Source organism: Condylura cristata, unplaced genomic scaffold, assembly GCF_000260355.1.
Source record: "Condylura cristata isolate star-nosed mole 26May11 unplaced genomic scaffold, ConCri1.0 scaffold00006, whole genome shotgun sequence".
In the NCBI taxonomy this organism is placed as follows: Eukaryota; Metazoa; Chordata; class Mammalia; order Eulipotyphla; family Talpidae; genus Condylura; species Condylura cristata.
In genome coordinates this window covers 58,970,088-58,990,759 of record NW_004567107.1, presented here as the reverse complement: position 1 = coordinate 58,990,759, position 20,672 = coordinate 58,970,088, and the positions used below count along the sequence as shown (strand labels likewise).

The 20,672-nt window shown below is 35.0% G+C and overlaps 1 protein-coding gene across 1 annotated transcript in view; it reads left to right on the top strand.

Moving 5' to 3' along the window:
- CAAP1 (caspase activity and apoptosis inhibitor 1) overlaps positions 1-20,068 on the top strand; it is a 48,437-nt gene extending 28,369 nt beyond the window's left edge. The window contains exon 6 of the mRNA XM_004678024.2: positions 17,995-20,068. Within this exon, the coding sequence (XP_004678081.1) occupies positions 17,995-18,341 (347 nt within the window). The 3' untranslated portion in view covers positions 18,342-20,068. The remainder of the gene's footprint in view (positions 1-17,994) is intronic.
- Positions 20,069-20,672: the final 604 nt, after the last annotated feature.

Here is a 20,672-nt window from a genome sequence, read left to right as displayed (position 1 = left end):
GCGGGGATATAGCTGAAGTCTAAGATACTCTTGAAAAGTGTCTATAAAAATGGTTAACATATTATGTTTTATAATAGATAAACTTCATTTATTTAAAAGAATCAATTATGTAGAATGTCTTCCTGATAAATACTAGTATAGATAAAATACTAGTAGAGCCAAAATTTATTTCATATAGTAAGTGACTTGCTGGGAGTAACCCAGAGAACTGAGGTACATCAGGAAATAGAAATCCTGGTAAATGCAATAGAGATTATTGCCTTCTTTGTAAATGAACTAATATTATCTGTTTTTAATATATAGAGTGTTCTTTGAGCATTAAAAAAAATTCATTGAAACATTAATACTAGAGAAACCCTTTCTTCAGACAAAAAATAGCATTGAATTTTCTCTGCTCTTTCAGAATAAAATACGTCTTATTATATGACCTATAAATGGTTTATGATACTGATGTCATGTATGTTTTCAGTGTTTTAACATCTGAAATACTCAAATACTGACAAGCATTGACTGTGAATAGTTAAAATTGAAATTGGCATTTCTTTTTCTCGTACTGGTTTTGTTTATCTTGTTGATAATAAATGTCATTTATTAAGCTTCCTTGCTGAAGATAAGAATCAGTGTGTAGCCACTTCTACCATACTAACAGAGGACTAGTAGTTGAATCTCGATCTTCACTATGCAAACTTATAAATATAATCTACTGGTTGATTGAATGGTATTATTGTAAAATGGAAACTCTTCTGTTAGTATTAGTTTCCTAAGTCACTCATTTTCGGTAGGACAGTTATATAAGAAACATTATAGTTTTCCTTTCTATCTTTAACACAGCTATGTTTATATGTACAGGCTCATATACTTGTGTAAGCCTGATATCTTATGTTAATTTCCTGGGGTATTTCAGGTCTTATATTATTATAAAGGTTTAGCTCAGTTTTTAAACTAATAATGGCTTATATAAATTTTCTAAATTGGTCATTTGTGCTATGGTTTAAAAAATGAAACTGCCATTGTCAAAGTTATTTGATTTGTAGAAAATATTTTTGAAATAACAAATTTCTGCTAAAGTCTGGTTAATTTTAATGAATTATCTTCCTGCTTATTTATTAATAAGTAAATTAATTTGCTTTCAGGATATCAGCTATATCAAAAACAATGCTATATAAAATAATTGTTGCTTTAAACTTTACAGCTGATATATATTATTTTGCAAATTATCCTCCTTATGGCTTGAAGAATAAGGCTCTAAAGCTGTAGTTCTTAGAATTTGTTCATAAGAACTGTTTAGTATATACAAAAATGCCTAGTTAGATTTGAATATTTCATTTGAAGAGGCTTCAAATAGTCACTGTGTTTGAAGAGCTGTCAAGCAGAAGCTTGTCTCCAAAAATAAAGATAGGGCTAATAAATACAGTTACTATTAGACTATTTTCATTCATTTAATTTCCAGTAATACGTATCAGAACATGTATGCCTTTTGATCTTGCTCCTGTTTGGAAAGTATGAAATACAGTTTATATAAGCCACCACTTGGTGGCGTTGTTGTAGAGCTAATTGAAGCAATGTTTAGATGTTTGGCCTTAAGTTCTTTCTAGCTGTTAGATTTTGTAAGTGGTGCCTAGAGCAGTGTCTGTTCTTGGGAAGAAAGCTTAATAAGTGTTTTCTTATATTGTTTAATATAAGCAGAATGGAATATGCAATTGGTTTTCTATTTCTATTATTTTGATTCTTTTAGAAGAAAAGATGCTTTAAGCTGTGTGAGTGTACCATGAAAGGCATTCATTTGAATATGGCCATAAAAATAGATAATATAGCCACATGATATATAAAAGGATCAAAGTCAGTGTTTTTCGTACCTCTTACTCTGAATCTTTTATATTAGCTTTCTGATAATGAAAATTAAGCTTTCTTTTCCTTAAAAACATACAACATATATAGAGTTGTGCTGTGACTAAACTCAAATATCGCTTAAAAACAGTAATAGAGTTGTCTCATGCAGTCATATTTCGACCTTCTATTTCACAAGTAGTGAATATAGATAGCTTTAGGAATTACCTTCTTGACAAGAGCTTATCGAAATTGAAAGGCAAACCTTAAGAAGGGAAACGTTTTAGCAACTAAAACTGTGATGAAAGTTGAGAATCGATGTTTTCTATGGGCTTCTTTCTGCCTTTCGGACTGGTCACCAAAATGATTATACACACTCCCAGAGAATGCAAAAAGAACACATCTGAACTTCTAAAGTAAATAAATAAATAAATATAAGTAATAAACCATATAACTTTATATGGTTAAAGACCATATTTTAAAGTCTTTCTCTTAAAATTTCTGATTTGTTATATGTAATACAAATGTGTAGCTACTGGAGCAGATACTTAAAATTTTCACTGATTGGCTTATGTAGATAATGAAATTGAGAGATCACTCTTAGACTATTGTAAAGAATTGATGAGGCCATAACTTACTCATCTTTTCTGTAAAACTGAATGTGATATAAGAGCTTTAGTAAAAGTATTACTATGAAACTACGAGTCTACTCAAATCCTTAGTAAGGTGAGAGATGAATAAGAAAACCAACATTTTTTTCTTTTCATTTTACTTATATTCGCAAAGAACTGGGGTGTAGACCAGAGGTCTACAGGGGTTGGGACGATACACCAGAAACGGTGGAGAACAAAATGGGAAGATTTACTGAAATAATCTGCTAAGGGGAGCAGTGGTCAAGACAGGATAGGTCTATTATGGTCTATGTGGGATAGACCCCTGTTCAGGATCAAACTCAGACCAAAGCAGTGACAGCATGGCAGCTCTGAGAATTAACCCCCAGGCCACCAGGGAGGCTAACTAGTTTTTTTGTTGTTGCTATTATTGTTTTTCTAAAGCACTGAAAAGCAAAACTGGGTGAGTAGAGCTATTAAAATAACAGTTGAGGAATGAATTTACAGTTAAAAAGGAGTGAGTTAAGTCTTGCTGAAAGAACTTTACAAAGACAACTAAAGGAATAATACAAATAATGAAAAAGCAAGCACAGTAAAAATGTCATCAAAGACATTTATTGCTTTGTAAAGGAAAGAGAAAGATGGTGATCAGTAAATTAAGCAGCATTTGAGACCAAGAGTTTTGCATGTCTAACACATGCACATTGTCTTAGAAATCTTTGATTTGTTGGATGGAGTCTGTGCTACCTCTTCCTTTAAAGAGCTGAATTGCAGTCATGAGTACTGGGAAGTTGTGTGGAATTTTGGGGGTGAGAGGAAGTGATATAAGACTGTCTTGAGTTACATGCAGAGATTTATTTTAAATTTTAAAATAAATTGATTTATTTTAAAAATTTGAGTGTAATTCCTTTCTGCCTAGCTATTAATTATTTCCTTATTTCCTTGACTTGCTCTGAGAAATGTTTTCATAGAATGCAGCTTCCTTCTTCGTCTTTATTTTTTTTTTTTTAAAGTTAACCTCTTTAAAAGGTTTTAAAAATTTTGTTTTGGGGGAAATGATGTCCACGTCAGCCATTGGATAAGTAATGAGAAAGGATGGTTGTGACAGTCAATGCTTGCAATTTAAGAATTGTATTTCTCTACTCATTTCTTTAAACCTTTTCACAAATTACAACTAGCAGTGACAATAAATAGCATTCTTCCTCCCCCCTTTTAATTTTCTCACTATGTGAAATGGTGAAAATGATATTTGTATGGCACATTAACTCATACTGTGTACCTTTTGATGCTCTACTACTGCATTTAAGTGTGAGACTTGCCTGGGTTTTTTGTTTGTTTGTTTGTTTTGTTTTAAAGGCAAGATTTATGGATGCCATAATGCCTTCTACACATTTCATCAATAATGAAATTATGAAGAATTTCAGTCTTTTCAGAGAGCTATTTATTTCCATGCTTCTTTTCCATTTCAAACATTCTATCTTACAAAGTATTTTTGAGGATCCTAGACATACTATGGGGCAGCTACTTTGGAGGTTACATGGTTTAGACCTGTAGAAAATAGCTGGAGCCCCTTTGTGCTCACTGTGCTTTTCAGCCATTAGGAAAAGTACCTCCATATATACTAGTGCTCCTGCCAAAGAAGTAAAGCCTACGTTTGAAACCAGTTGTTGCTAATTCTGAACTCTCTGCATAGTCTGTGATTTAAGTAGCAGTTGTGGTTGCTGTATCACATAGTTATACATGTTGAGCTTACCGCTAAATTTTTTTTTTTTTTAAAGATTTATTTATTTGTGCACACAGAACTGGGGTGCAGGCCAGAGGCTCAGGGGCGGTGAGAGGCTTCACCAGAGACAGAGTGGGGAACAAACAGGCAGATCGGCGAAGTACACTGCTGAGGGGAGCAGTGGGCGGGTCAGGAGAGGTCTGCCATGCCATGTGGTCACCTCCGGGGCAGGCGGGAATCGAACTCATGCGGAAGCGGTTTTTAGATTCTCAGTGCTGCGCTTTAACCTGCTGCGCCACCAGGAAGGGCCACAGCTAAACTTTTTTTTTTTAAGATTTATTTATTTGTGTAGACAGAACTGGGGTGCAGGCCAGAGGCTCAGGGGCGGTGAGAGGCTTCACCAGAGACAGAGTGGGGAACAGAACAGGCAGATCGACGAAGTACACTGCTGAGGGGAGCAGCGGGTGGGTCAGGAGAGGTCTGCCACACCATGTGGTCACCTCCGGGGCAGGCGGGAATCGAACTCATGCAGAAGTGGCTTTACATTCTCAGTGCTGTGCTTTAACCCACTGCACCACCAGGGAGGGCCCACAGCTAAACTTTTAAAATCAATACTCTTTATAATTTTTTAAACAACTTCAGGTTTATTAAAAAATGAAGTACCGAGTTGCAGTCTACCCACATAACCGCCTCTTCTCCTGCTCTCGTATGTTAGCATTATCTTGGGTCATTATTATTACTTAAATTCCATAGTTTACTTTAAGGTTTATTCTTTGTGTTGTGTTTCCCATGAGGATGCACGTGTAACATGTATGCTCTTTCACAGGATCACTGCATCAGTTTATCCCTCCCTTTCTCAGACTCCTGGCAACCACTAAACTTTTATGTATCCCCCTCTGCTGTTTTGTCTATTCTGGAATATCAGACAGCTAGAATCATACAGTGTGATCTTTTCACATTGGCTTTTCCTCTTCTGTCTTTTTATGACTGCGTTGCCCATTTTGTGATATGATGTGGTCTTGAATGATCTTACTGTGGCTGTCTTGTGGTATGCTTATTCAGTCTCCCACTGAAGGACATGTTGGTTGCTGGCAAGTTATGGCAGTCATGAATCATTTGTATGTGAGTTTTTATATGGACATAAGTTTTCAATTCTGGGTAAACACTAAGTCTAATTTAGTAAGAAACTGCCAATCTATCTTTCAAAATGCTGTACCATTTTACATTTCCATCAGCAGTGGATGAGAGAGTTTCTGTTGTTTCACATCCTCATCAGCATTTGTTGCTTGTCAGTGTTCTGGATTTTGGCCATTCTGAGAAATGTGAGGCAGCATCTCATTGTTTTCCTTTGCAGCATTTTTCATAAGCTTTGTTGCTAGCTACATCTCAGCTGGTAACTTGAGTCTTCAGATCTTTTGTCCATCTTTTTTAAGTGGGTTATTTGTTTTCCAATGGACACTACTAGTCCTTTCTCAGATCTGGCTTCCAATTAGTTCCTCGCAGTCTTTGGCTTGTCTTTTTATTCTCAATATTTATTCATATTTTATGCATACTTTTAGGTGTATGTCTCCTACAACATTTATTCTGTGTGTTTAATGTACCTCCAAGTAGTTATATACAGCCTGAACCAGCATTTGCATGTGAAACTTCTGTTCTGATTCTTTTAAGATCTGGGATGTAGTTTAGGATGTTTAAATGCATAGTTTTTCAAAACTTGTTTGAATTTTGCTTCTGTCACTTTAGTGTGAACTAGAATATATTTTTTTAAGCTCTGTTCCTCTGTTTCCTCATGTATTAAATAGGAATGATAACATGAGTGCCTCTGCCATTTGTTGGTATATGATTTAAACGAGTAAAGTGCTCAAGAGATGTACTGCATAATACATGCTCAGTAAACATCACTGCTGCTTATTATTATTTCTGTCATTTTGTTACTAGTGTTTTCTGTTTCATTCTCTTAATATCTTGGCTGTCTCTAATAATTAAAAATGCTTCTAAACTGAACCATAGTCTTCTTTTATATAACTTCTACTCCTTTGTCATTTTATGTTCTTTGTATTATAGAAAATAAGTTTAATGCCTTTTCTAGATAATGTCTCTTCATATTTTGAGGCTGATCCCTGCCTCCACCCTGTTAATTATCTTGTTCTAGCCATGCGATAGCAATATAAATAAAATGTGGCCTGTCTTGAAAGAATTTGTTTAATAAAGGAAATTAACTTTCCCTCCCCACCTGTATCTGAACTTACTACTCCTCTTCCCTTTGTGAAAATGGATGAACTTTTCATGTTGCTGAGACTAGCCTGTCCTTCGTGATTATAACCCTTTTTAGTGTCTGCGGTTGTTTCTTCTCTCATCAGTGCCCCTGTCTGTAGTGAGCTTTACCAGCAACTTATTTCTCTGGTCATTGCTAAGTTTTCAAGCTGTCCTACCAGACATGTTTGATATCCTGGGTTAATGTCTTTTTACAAAGCCCATTTTGTATCATGCTCCTTTGTACCCAACTCCTAAAGGGTGTGAGCCCCAACACTTTTTAGATATTTTTTCTCTTTTCAACATTCTTGTTTTAAGACTGGAAAACACTAATTTATTCCTTGAATTCAAACTTCTTCCCAGTACTTACATGTTCAGCTTGTTAAGTGTTAAATAAGCTTCTTAAAATTAATAGGCTCCAGGCTCTCCCTGGTGGCGTAGCGGGTTAAAGCACAACACTAAGAAGCTAAAGCCACTGCAGCATGAGTTCGATCCCCACCTGCCCTGGAGGTGACCACATGGCACAGCAGACCTCTCCTGACCTGCCCGCTGCTCCCCTCAGCAGTGAACTTCATCGATCTGCCTGTTCTGCTCCCCACTCTGTCTCTGGTGAAGCCTCTCACTACCCCTGCACCGCTGGCCTGTACCCCAGTTCTGTATGCACAAATAAAATAAATCTTAAAAAAAATTAATAGGCCCCAGAATAAATTCTAGAATGAATTCTATCCCAAACTTCCCCACCCCAGTACCAGGTTGAAAGTCGCAAACAAAAATAAACAAGCAGAGTCTTGAGAAACCTTGCTTTACCTGCAGGCTACTCCATCGTCTTAATAGCATTGTTCGTCTCAAAGCCAAGAACCTTGGGATCATTCTTGAATCCTTCCTTCTTGTAGAATGTTCAGAATCCAAACATACCACACCTTTTTTTTTTTTTTTTCATGATTAATCTATGCATACAGAATTGAGGATCAGGTGTGGTAAGAGGATTCACCATATACAGAGTGGGGAGCAAAACAGCCCGACTGACAAAGTACACTGCTGTACTGCTGTGGGGAAGCAGCAGGCAAGTAAGAAGATGCCATGTGGGTCACCTCCCTGGCCAGGGACTGAACTTATGCTAAAGTGGCTAGCCTTTTAATGCTGTACTTTAATCCGTTGTACCACCAGTCAGGGCTTACATCACCTTTCTTAGTCATTATGCTGGTATTACTTTTTACCACATCCTGTTACCTCTACTTTTATATTTTTTCAATATTAGTATATTTTCTGTCTAGTAAAAGTATTTTTATAATCTATTAACATTAAATATGAAACTGCAGTGGGCAGAGAGGTCTGGTGGCACAAGGGGTTAAAGCACAGCACTATGAAGCTCTCCGAAGCCACTGTAGCATGAGTTCTATCCCTGGCCAGGGAGGTGACCCACATGGCGTGGCAGACCTCTCCTCACCTGCCCAATGCTCCCCTCACAGTATATTCAATCAATCTGCCTGTTCTGCTCCCTATTCTGTCTCAGGTGAATCCACTCACTCCCCACACCTCTGACTTATAACCCAATTCTTGTATGCATAAATAAATAAAATTCTTCTTAAAAAATGGAACAATTAATTTCTTTTAAAACAAAATGTAAAGACAACTATATTAAAATTAATGTATAATTATGACACTGACAGACTAAAATACTTAAAATGTTGGAACATTTCAATAAGATACAATCAAAAATATTAAAATGAAAGCTGTTTTCTTACTGTAGCTTGTCATTATTTCATTTAATTGAAAATGGTTTGGTTTCAGTTAGTAATTTCTTTAAAGTAGCATTCCTTAAGTAAGTTCCTAAAAATAACAACTTTGGAGTCTTGAACACTGCATTTATCATTTAGAAAAATTATACTAAAACTGTCATGATAAAAAAAGTTACAGAATTTCTTTACTTATGCTAGGCCTAAATTCTTTTTAGAATTTTAATAGAAAAGGAATATTCAAGTACAGGTCATGTATACTGTAGTTTATCATATTTAACAACAACAACAAAAAAAACCAAGAGAAGTCAGATTCTTTTTGTCATTTATTCTCTGTTATAAATTGCCTCACTGTATACCTTTAGTAGTAGATAAAAGGTCTATCCTACATTCACCCATTTTTAGCTAAATAATGATGACACAATATTTCACCTCCATGTACTTCTGCCTCAATTTAGATATTTCTGAACACCAACTTTAATGATTTTTTTATATAATTTGTTTCAAAACAAAATTTCTACAAATGACTCTAACATATGAAAGCAAAGTCTCTGATTGTAGAGCACAATGGAAATAATATACAAGAAACTATTTCTCCAACTTGAAAATTTTAATACCTGGGTATTAGCAAAATAGACTATAGGTAATTAAATTTTATTACCTTATTTCTGCATAGTGTCAAGATTTCTATTTTAAACGATACATTACTTATTGTACTGTCCCCAAGGAACTTTTGGTAAATGTGCCCAGTTCCTGTATGTCTTACTTTATACTCTAAATGTTTCAGAATTACTTACTTGCTGAACATAAAGTTTGCAAGAAGAAAGAATAAAATATATTTATAATCTAACCTTTATCAGATTATTCCAAGTTTTCAGCAACATCTGTAAATGTACTCTTATACACATGTATTTCTGGTTTTGTAGTATGAGTACAGTAAATATATAAATGTTCCAATTGCATGGAGAAAAAGTGTTCAGTGTAATAAAGTTTAATTACATTTGAAGTTATAATTAAACAAAAGAAAAATCAAATAGTATTGAATTATTAAGTACAAAGATTTGTCTTACAAAAAAGATAAATTTTTCATATATTTGATTCATTCAAGATGAAAACTAGTCATACTTGCTAAGGTATACAAAGTTACATGATCCTCAGAAATAATGTAAGTATTTTTTTTTTTTTAAAAGGTAAATTTCTACTCTTTCACTGGTAGAGAAAACTATTAGGGCTAATATCACTCAATTTAAAAATACAATAAAAAGTAATGGCATCAGGTATTGGTGGGTGGGTAAAAACACATTACTCTCTAAAGCACACCTGGTTTGGATATACTATAGATCCGAAAGTTTTTATTTAATTTAATTTAAGTTGTAAAAAAGTTAGCCTTTTGTCTGTCTCCAATTTATGTTATCATTCAATTACTGAAGATGCCAGCCAAAGAAACTTAGAACTTTAAAAGATTAATGGTCCCTACTGTAGAAGACTGTATTCTAGAATTTATTAATTTTACTCTCTAGTTAGTAAATGAAACTTTTTTTTAAAGATTTATTTATTTATGCATACAGAACTGGGGTACAGGCCAGAGGTGCAGGGGCCTTGAGATGATTCACCAGAGACAGAGCGGGGAGCAGAACAGGCCGACTGATGAAGTACGCTACCGAGGGGAGTATTGGGTGGGTCAGGAGAGGTCTGCTGTGCCATGTGGGTCACTTCCGGAGCTGGGATCAAACTCATGCTGAAGTGGCTTTAACTCTGTGCTTTAACATGCTGCGCCACCAGGGAGGGCCCCATAAGTGAAATGTTTTAAGACGAGTATTAGAGCACCTTCAGTAATCTAGGCTAGATGACCATCCTCACAGCCCAATAACTTGGAAAATGTAACCATGTCATTTGGTTACATTTGAGCAACATGCTTAATGTACCAAATTTGAATAATTTCTAGCAGCGAAATATCTGGAGTACTCAATAATAAATGTTTTCATTGGATTGTTGAGTAATTTCTTTGTAATAAGTAGTTTTTGAAAGTACTCCACAATATACTTCAATTGTAGGCAAATTTAAATGATATTGGAGATCTTATTTATCTCCATTTTCCCGGTGGAATTAGGTACATCTAAAACTTTGCCCATTTTAACAAAAAAAGGATTCAAAAATAGTTCCATTCTTCCAAAGAATCAGCTGTGATTCCTTTAATTGCTATTATGTTAGTTGAAGATTATTGCTACATAGAAAACTTTACTGGATTCTGCTGTGTTTCTACCTCTTCTTTTACTAAGAATTTTGACTATAATTAACAAGTATAAATCATGTTTGACCAGCAGACTTGGTGGAAGCCAATCACAGACTTTGGGTTGCTATTCTTTGAGAGCTCAGTTTAACATCATCAGATAGGGCAGCAAAATTGTATTCTGTCGTAGCAATGCATGGTCCTCCTCACTACTTGCCCACTTGGTGTTGTGCATTACTTCATCATTGTGCTTAGACAGCAGTTTCCAGATGAGATATGAACCACAAGAGATGTCAGCAAAGAACAAGAATATAGGCCAGGATTTTGCTGAGTTTAGCTATTGTGTCCTCAGCACCAAGGCACAATTCCTTCACTTTCTACTAGTAGGTCCTCCTTCTCAGAGTGTCATATTTATTCCCTGTAACCATTTATAAATATACCCTATATCCTCACTAATGCAGAACCTGAAAAAGCCCTTGTGAAGTGTATTTTTAATTAAGAAAAGTGATTTGCTACCTCCACTAAAGCCCTGGAACTGTCACAGACAGCTGAAAAAGCAGCATCCATTATCATCCTGACAGAGGCTAATGCAAGTTCAATACTCTCAGTGGGCTAAAATGTACCTTTGCAGCTTTCTTCAGCTTGCTGAACAAATCTACTTGGTAGAAGATCATCTACATGGATTACATGTACATCTACATGTGGTTATAACCCAATCCATTATATTCATAAGTGTAAGGATATATGGCTCCATAAAGTGAATTTCCATAGGCACCATATCCAGAAAGGAAATGAGCTGAAAGCAGGTCTGAAAATGTTCACATGCCACTTCTTCTTGTCTGTTGTGACCACCTTGAAAGTATAGGTGGGGGTGCTCTGGGAAGTGTTCGTTGTCCAGGCCTTGTTAATAAAGTTGAATCCATATCAGCAGAGTCATTGGGAAGTGGGGCTAGGTCCTGATCCTGGAATTTAGTGGGTCTTCCAGAGTTTTGGGGAATAGTGGGGCTAAAGACCATTTTCTCTACCTCTGTTCTGTTCTGGCTCCATGCCCAATCCTTCCTCTCTTTCTGTATGTGCTCCTTGTAGTTTCTTTTAACATTCTGAAGGATTATTTTAAGCCAAGAGAATGACTGTCATTTTTCCAGGAGAGCCTTCCAGTAACTTTATAAAAAAATCTGATCACCTTTTTTCTCATGGCCTCAACAGCAGGAATGTGGTATGTCCTGTCACTTTTCTTCTTGTTCACTATGGTCCTTTCTTGCCTTCACCCAGCCCTGGAAGCACTTGTGTGTCAAGGATGTAGCTTTTGCTGTGCCCGCTGTCTGTCTGCTCCTCCCCAAGATAACCAAGTCCTCCCCGACTCATTTAGACTCCTGATCAGATCTCACCTGATCTGTGTAAACTAACTAAAAAGTAATGTAAACGGCCTTTTTTCAGAGCTCAAAAGCCTCTTAATAAATCTATATTTTTAATGGGAATTGATGTAAAGTTTACTTTACAGTAGTATTGTAGAAAGCACGTTTTTGAAAACCAGAGCAATGTTTCATCAGATAGCTAGTTTATAGCATACCTCAGAATATAAATAGAAGTCCGTGTCTGCAAGTTTCAGCACTTGTTCAGAGCTGAGATTTTTATTCATACTGGTGGTTGTACTCTTACTGGTCATACTTCTTATTCTTCAAGATCAAACATCTCCTATAGGTGAAACCTTTCCTGTCCTACTGCTGCTGACATTAGCTCTCTGCTCATCAGCTCTATGTGCTTGAATAGAATTGATTGTCATCTCTTGTTCATACCAGTATCACCTGTGTACTTCTATCATAATACTTCCCAATAATTAGTAGTTATTTTTAATTCAAGAAACATTTATGAGTATCTAAATTCTATTTTGACATGATCCCCACTCCCAAGTGGCTTCCCACATAGGAAGACTGATGCTTGTTTTATCCTAAGTTTATTATAGTTTTTATGATATTATTTTAAAATATTCTCTTCTGCTACTTCAATAGGCTCTTGGTGGGGAAGGGAATTAAACATGTACGTTCAACTTGCTGACTTTTGCAGGAATTCAGCCAGATTTTAATTATTTCACTTTCTAGAGTTGGTATCTTGACTCTACTCAATAATTTCACAATCAAGAAGTTTTACAAGTATGTAGCCACTTCTAGCATTAGATGTGCTTTTGTTTTATGCATAAAAACATCTAGTAAGTTGAATTATCAGCAATAGAATAGTATAGGCGCTGTCATAATTTAAATATGTTGGTATAACTTAAAAATCCTAATTCCGAAAATTGGTATACACAAATCCTAATTCTTACTCATATTGTGATTGGTAATTTATGTGTTTGCTCACTTCTTTGGATATTTAATTCTATTAATAAAAGCAAAAAGACATAAAGTATTTTTCCTTTATCTAGCTTAGGGAATCTGCAGCTCTCAAGCGTTAAGGTTTGTTATATATGATAATACAAATACAAGTACTGCATTTAAGCTTTATTTAACTACATAATATATGTACTGGAAGATGAGACTCTTAAAGTGATTGTGTCTTTTGTAGTATTTTTCACCTTGCCAATAAATTCTTTAAAGGGGATTGTCAAATATTTTGCTTTTATTGTTCAACCCATGTTCGTAACTATGCCTCATTGAAAAATATAAACAGACATTTCTCTGTAAATTATTCCATTTATTCTTCTGTGTCAGTGATGGATATAGGTAGTGAATAATTCTACTTGCTGTCTAGATACTACATCTGTTTGATTGGTTTGTTATTTGAGAAACCCTTGGTACTCATGTTATAGGGCAGGAAGAGGGGTGCCCAGAACACTGAAACCTGCCTGCACTAAATAGGTTCTGCCATCCACTGTTTTAAGAAAAAAACATATTCTAGAGCTTAAGACCTTCAATGAAAAGAAAGTTTAATATAATTAATGTGTAACACAGAAAAGGGGATGAGTATAGTTTCTATATTAAGCACCAAAAATTACCCATTCCCTTGGGGTAAATGCCTAGACAAACAGGGTTGGCCCCAAGCAGGGCCACTGAGGCCTGAAAGCCTACCACCTGCGTATCACCCAGTCCACGGCCAAGAAACAAGCACAGTTTCTTCATATCTCTTTGCTCCATGTGCCTCCTCCAGGTCTCTTTCTAGTTCTCCTGCTTTCTTTCTTTAGTCTCCTCTCTAGATTTTTTTTCCCTCTCTGCTCAGCTCCACCCCCTTGTGTGGGGCAAGGGACCTGGACCCTGTCACACTCAGGTGCAGAGGTTTACTGGGGGAAAACTCAGGTTGGTAACACAGAAATTAACAGGCAAATAAAGAGATTTGGTGAAAAAAAATATATACCAGAGGAAAATGGACTAGAATGTACTTTGGTAATCAACTATAAGGTAATGAATGTCCAATACATACATACATATATACATACACACACACACACACACACACACATACACACATACATTATTTATGCATACAGAACTGGGATACAGGCCAGAGGTGCAGGGGCGATGAGAGGATTCACCAGAAACAGAGTGGGGAGCAGAACAGGCTGACTAATGAAGGGGAGCTGAGGGTGGGTCAGGAGAGGTCTGCCATGTGGGTCACCTCCGGGGTGGGGATGGAACTCATGATGAAGTGGTTTTAGCTTCTTAGTACTGTGCTTTAACCCGCTGCACCACGAGGGAGGACCCTGTCCAATAAATATCTTAACTCTTCATTTAAAAAGTTTTCCCTTTAAAAATATTTAACTCTTATTTTGTAATGCTGCAGTTGTTGATTAGCTAAGCTCTTAAACTTTTTAAATCCTTTCCATGTTATTCGGTCCATTTCTTCACTTATATTGCTTTTTTCTGAGTTTCTCTAAATGGTGTATAGTGCTTTAGAGGCTTTTCATCTTATTGGCTATATATGTGTGTATGTATTTATGCATACACATACAGAACTAGTTAATATCACTAGTTGTTTTGCTTCTCTGTGGTATTAGTGAGTTGTATATAATTTTATCCTTGCTTTCTTTGCTAAGCCACTTTTACTAAGTTTTTCAGAGTTAATAGTCTGAATTCTTATTAGCATTTTAATTGCATTTGTATTATTTTACCTTAGATCTACCTGTCTTTTATTTTTATTCATGGGTTTCAGTAACCTTAGTTTAATATCATACATACATTGAAACTTTTCATTTCTTTGAGAGAAATTGACCTTGTATCGGTCTGTTGCTCTCAGTCTACTAACCCCCTTTGAAAACTTAGTGTTCCTGTTTTTGTGGAATTCTCATAAAATTTAGATGGGCATTCTTACTCTCCCTGAAGAGCACGTGAACACATGCACACAAAAACACACAATTCACAAATGCAGGTGCAGAAGGACAGAACATGACAGCACTAATATTTTTTTAAAGATTTATTTATTTATGCATACAGAACTGGGGTACAGGTCAGAGGTTCAGGGGTGGTAAGAGAGGGTACACCAGAGACAGAGTGGAGAGCAGAACAGACCGACTGACTAAGATAGCACTAATATTTTAAGGATTTTTGAATGTGACATTTCAGAGTTAAGTTACTTCTGAGAAAAAATGTCTATGACATCCCCTCCGCTTTGGGGAATCCTAATTAACAGACAAGACCCCTATAATTTTTTACTACCAAAACTGAGAATTAGTTATCTTTGGAATATACTCATATGTTTATAAATAATGAGTCAGTAGAATGATGAAAATTAAGGAGTAGTAAAAAGACTTAAAATATGATCTGCAAATAATCTATCATGTTATGTAACATGCTTTGATAATCATGAAGTACAATTATTTGGTATATGGTCACAAAGCTTTGATATCTATGGTGTAGGAATAATGGACAGATGGAAGCTATGAATGTGTTTATCAAAAGCAAAGTCTTTCTCTGCCATTAAAATGTTAGAAACAAAGTCATAGAAAGTACAAATGAAAAAAATCTTATCAGGCGCTCCCTGGTGATGCAGTGGGTTAAAGCACTGCACTGAGAAGCTAAAGCCACTTCAGCATGAGTTCAATTCCTTCCTGCCCCGGAGGTGACCACATGGCACGGCAGACCCCTCCTGACCTGCCCGCTGCCCCCCTCAGCAGTGTACTTCGTTGATCTGCCTGTTCTGCTCCCTACTCTATCTCTGGTGAAGCCTCTCGCTGCCCCTGAGCCTCTGGCCTGTACCCCAGTTCTGTATGCACAAATAAATAAATCTTTTTAAAAAAATTCTTATCAAGATTTTCTTCTACCAAAAAATTGAAAGTATGAGTGTGAACATTTTGACCCTGAATCTTTGGGCTGATAATTTCATAAAATAAGTATTTTTATTATGAACCCAAAGCAGAGAATTTTGTGGTTGCTTCTTTTATATATATATACTTATCAGAATTAATTGAGGCTATATAATAGCTCTGTGTTCTTCGACATTTAAAAAAATATTTCAAAGTTGTGGACATCCTCTCCAGAAAAAAAAAAATGAACATATTATATATTCTACTTTAAAAACAATCAACACACTCACCACTTTTTAAAAAATCTACACAAGTGTTTCCCAGTAGTCTTTGGAATGGAAATAACAGACTGATAGTATATGACACTATAACAGACTGATTGTATATGACACTGATAACAGACTGATAGTATATGACACTATTGACTTCAGGATCTATTAGTAGAAATTCTCCACTTACTTAACAAAAATATCTACAAGTTTTTGCTGTCATTCTTTCATTTATTTTTATATAAATTCACAACAAACTAATTTCATAGAAGTACAGCTACTTCAAATTTTGTGATTTATCTTTATAAGGGATTTATTTCATAGTTGTATCATTTCACACTGATTGCTGGGCCCAAGATAACACATGAGCTTCAATCATAATGTCTAACATTATAAATATATTTCCTTTTTGGTAAAAAAAATCTGTTGCTAAACGATTTTTGGTGAAAAAAAAATAGTAAAGCATAGTTTCCTCACTTGTTACTTATCTGTCACTGACTATTGTTGCCACACAGACAATTCTTTAGGCTTATTGTGCAGGAGGAAAAGGAAAATTGAGTATTGCCATTTTATATATTTTTTGTACATAGACTTAACCTACTATGGGCATAGAGATACCCTAGGATAATTTGCTTTAATATTCAGGGAAGAGAGATTTTCAGAAGGAATTTTTATCTTATCACATATGTAGTAGCAGAGTACACATTAGTATTCATGCATCCCAATTTTCAGATTCTCCCTCCTCTCTCCTCTCCCATTTTATTTATAACAAGCAACAACTTCTGATCTGAAAAACAAACTACAAATTGTTCTTTTTAGAAATCTAAACAGATCTAGTGCCTGTAGATTCAGATTAGATTAAAACATGATAGGTATGTAACTAGTTGTTTGAGATTGAACAGCTTAACACTTTTCTTAAATTTTTGTCTCAAATTAGAATACTTATATAAAGCATTATTATTTTCTTTTACATGAAGGCTGTATTCATTCTCTTGCAGCAACTTGAAGTATTTGTTGCTTTGGGGGAAATACATATTCTTTGGCATCAAATAATTAAAATTGCAGCCACTTTTTTTCTTTTACAAGCTGTATTTGTAGACACAAAGATAATTTAGTGATTTGTTTTCCACTTTAATTGTGGAATAGGGAGTAATTTTTATGTAGAAAGATCTATCAAAGTCAGTAAATCTTTTGTTATAAAACAGTAGAACTGTTTTTGTTATGCATTAACAACAAAATCTTTCCATCATTTTTAACAAATAAATTTTCCCTACTATAAAAAAAGCTAACATATAGGTGTCATCATTCCCCTCACACACACCCTTTTTTGGACACATTAGGTACATAGAAGATAAATAACTTGAAGGTATCAGTGAACACTAGGACTTGAAAATGGCACTTGAACTTGAATAACATCCAGGGTCAAGGTAGCTGAGATCTATCATCTTTATTTATATTCAAGTTCCTAGCATCAATTCTAGAAGTTTTATAACATTATTTTTTAAATATTACTGTGAACTAACTTTATTAATTGAAATCCTCGTAGTAAAAACTTATTTACTCTTAGAAAATGGCCTTAGGCATGCTCCTTTATATTATTGATTCAGAACAAAGTGTTTGAAAAAGCATATAAAGACATTCGGAGTGATTGTTATGTACATGGTGTCCAGCTTGACAATGGTACTTTCTCCTTTTTATAATTTATAAAGCAAAGTATAATAACTCCTAGAATGGAATTTTTCTCCTTTGTAATAAGCAGTTTTCATCCAAAGGATTTCCAACATTACCTTTCATTTTATAATGTCGAAGTGTCAATATAGTATAAAAGTCAGGACACATTAATTAGTAGAATAGGTCATGGAACTCCATATGATAATGTAAATTTCCCAAACATCCATATTTTACAAAATTGAAATTAAAATTTACAGTACATGGAACACTTTGAATTAAGTGTGTTTTCGAAGTTGAGTCAGAGAAGAAAGGGGTGGGTTGGAATTATTGAATGTGTTGTGGCGGGGTAGGTTCAAAGCAGCCCTTTATTATGAATAGAAAGGAAATTTTGACCTGGGCATTTAGGTTACATGGTTCTTTCCCCCTTTTTTTTGTTTGTTGCAGGCAAAGGGGAAGATAGTGATGTACTCAGTATAAATGCAGATGCTTATGACAGCGACATAGAAGGCCCATGCAATGAAGAAACCACTGCTCCTGAGGTCCCAGAAAATACAGTTCAAAGTGAAGCTGGGCAGATAGATGACCTGGAGAAGGACATTGAGAAAAGTGTGAACGAGATTCTGGGACTGGCAGAATCTAGCCCAAAGGAACCCAAAGCAGCCACCCTGACTGTTCCTCCTCCAGAAGATGTTCAACCGTCTGCACAACAGCTGGAGCTGCTAGAACTTGAGATGAGGGCGAGAGCCATTAAGGCCCTCATGAAAGCTGGCGATATAAAAAAAACAACCTAGTTATTTAACTTGAATCTGTACTTGAGCAAAGCCATGTCATATTTTGTATCTGAAGTTTATTTTGGGTCTTTTATGATATTTCACATGTAACTCTTATTTGATAAATTCATCTTAGGTCTGAAATACCTATTTTTTTGTTGTTGTTGCTACTTTTCTATTGTATGTGCGTTACTTTTTTATGAATTCATGGCAAACAGCTTTGGGTAGTCTAGATACTTTGTTAGGCGAGTGTTTAGCTATGTCTGCAAGTTAAAATCCACAAAGCCATTAGCAAAGAGTCATGGCATTTTGTTTCTTTATTCTTAAATGTTTTGCCACCAAATCTAAAGCCAATAAAGATTACCTAAGCATGTTGCTCTTAAGGCTGCCTATTTTGCAATAGAATATTAAAATTATTGCTTCTAGATTTGTTAACAATTGAAACCAGTTTGTTATGTTGCACTTACAACTATGTTCTGTCTTGAAGATGCTTTCTAAGAGTGTGGATTTAGTAGTAAAAACTGCATAACAATTTTTGTTATAAGGCTTACAGAGCTGAAATGATTGCTTAAAAACTTTTTATTAAAGAAAAAAGAATTTATTATAAGGCCATTTTTTAACAATGTAGAACTAACTGCCCAGCTTTAATTCCAGCAGACAAATCATTCTAACAGATTATTTGATCTTATTGGACACTTTGTTCAGTTTTTTCCTTCAATAAAAAAGGGGAACACATTTTCATTTACATTCCGAGCTATCACGAAAAGAATATTTGATCATACAGGCTTTCATCTGATGTTTTTGCTTGAAGATCTGATGTACTGTAATTCCATGAATTAAAAATAATAAAGACTATCATTCTGGATCTGGAGACTTTTGATACATTTCCAAAAGCAAAATTAATTTCAGGAAGCTTTGATGAATTGATGTTACAATTAATCTAATTTTGTATAGTTTTTGTAAATAAATTAACATCCTGCCACAATCACAGATGCTTTTTGCCCCATCACTAATTGTAGTTGTTTGATATCAAAATTAATTTAGGGTATAGACTCTTAAAATTAATTAGTTTTTTTTCTAAAATATAAACCTGCAACTGTTGTTTTTATAATTGCTAACAAATGTAATATATTTCATTTATAAACTATGCTCCACTAATGTTGTCTGAGCATTTTCCTCACACCTAAAATTTGCAGGGATTGTGTTATGTTAACTGGCTTTACTACATGTCAATTATAGAGGGTTCCTTGTGGAAACAGAGTATTTGTGAAACATTGGAATTGTGGTTACAAATTCATTTTGTTGTTGCTCTTGAACATGCCTTGAAATAATTCTATTATTTTTCCCCATTGAATTTTTCTAATGAAATACCAATGCCTGTATCATTTGAATTGCTTCTCTTAGGCTGGTAAATGCAGATAGGGTTTAAATAGTGAGTTCTCATTGTTTCTGCTTCAAGATGAAAAAACATTGATATGGTAAAATAATTTTGCAATTCTGAATTAAACTAAAAGTTAAAATAACAATGCAGAATAAATGTTATTGCTGCTTCTGAATTATAAAATGTCATTAGCATTTGTGTGATTAAGCATCAGAGTAGAAAAAGGTCTGAGTGCTTTGTAGCTGATGATTGTCACTACCTTCTTGAAGCATCATGTCCTATTTAGTGTGTAGACTGGGTTAGAGTACATTTGACTAAACTGGGTATGTGAGTGAGAATGAACTGAACAAATTAAAGGCTACTGAGATTTCTACCTCGAAAAATCAACTTTTCGTTTTTATTGGTTTTTTTCCTACTTTTTAATGGTGAACGACATGAGATCTTTTTGAAAATGAATGGTTTCAGAAAATAGAAATGTTTGTTTTAGAAATGCCTACGTATGAGAAAATACTATATATTGATCTGATGCTATCATTTAAATCATCAGCTCACACGTACTTATTGAATACCTCTAAGGTGTTCAGTCTTGTTCAGAATCTTAAACTCAGGGATGGCACAGTATAGATTTTAGCATGGAATAGACTGATTAATAAAGATGGATGCTGCTTCTTTATTCCAAATTCCTCCCTTTTGCCAAGCTAGAGAAAATTTCTAGACAGTGATTCATTAGTAATTGAAACAGGAAAAAAAAAAAGCAGCGTAATTATTTTTTTTAATTGAGATAACATTGATTTACAACACTATATGATTCACAGGGATCAAATCACACCTCCACAGATGCTTATCACCACATCACCCCCACCCCCAGGCACCTACAGTCCTTCACTATAGTCCATTGTGCCTCCTCCATGTTTGTTTTACCCCATATCCCAAATCTGTAGCCTCAATTCCTCAAATTTCTATGTTTTTTT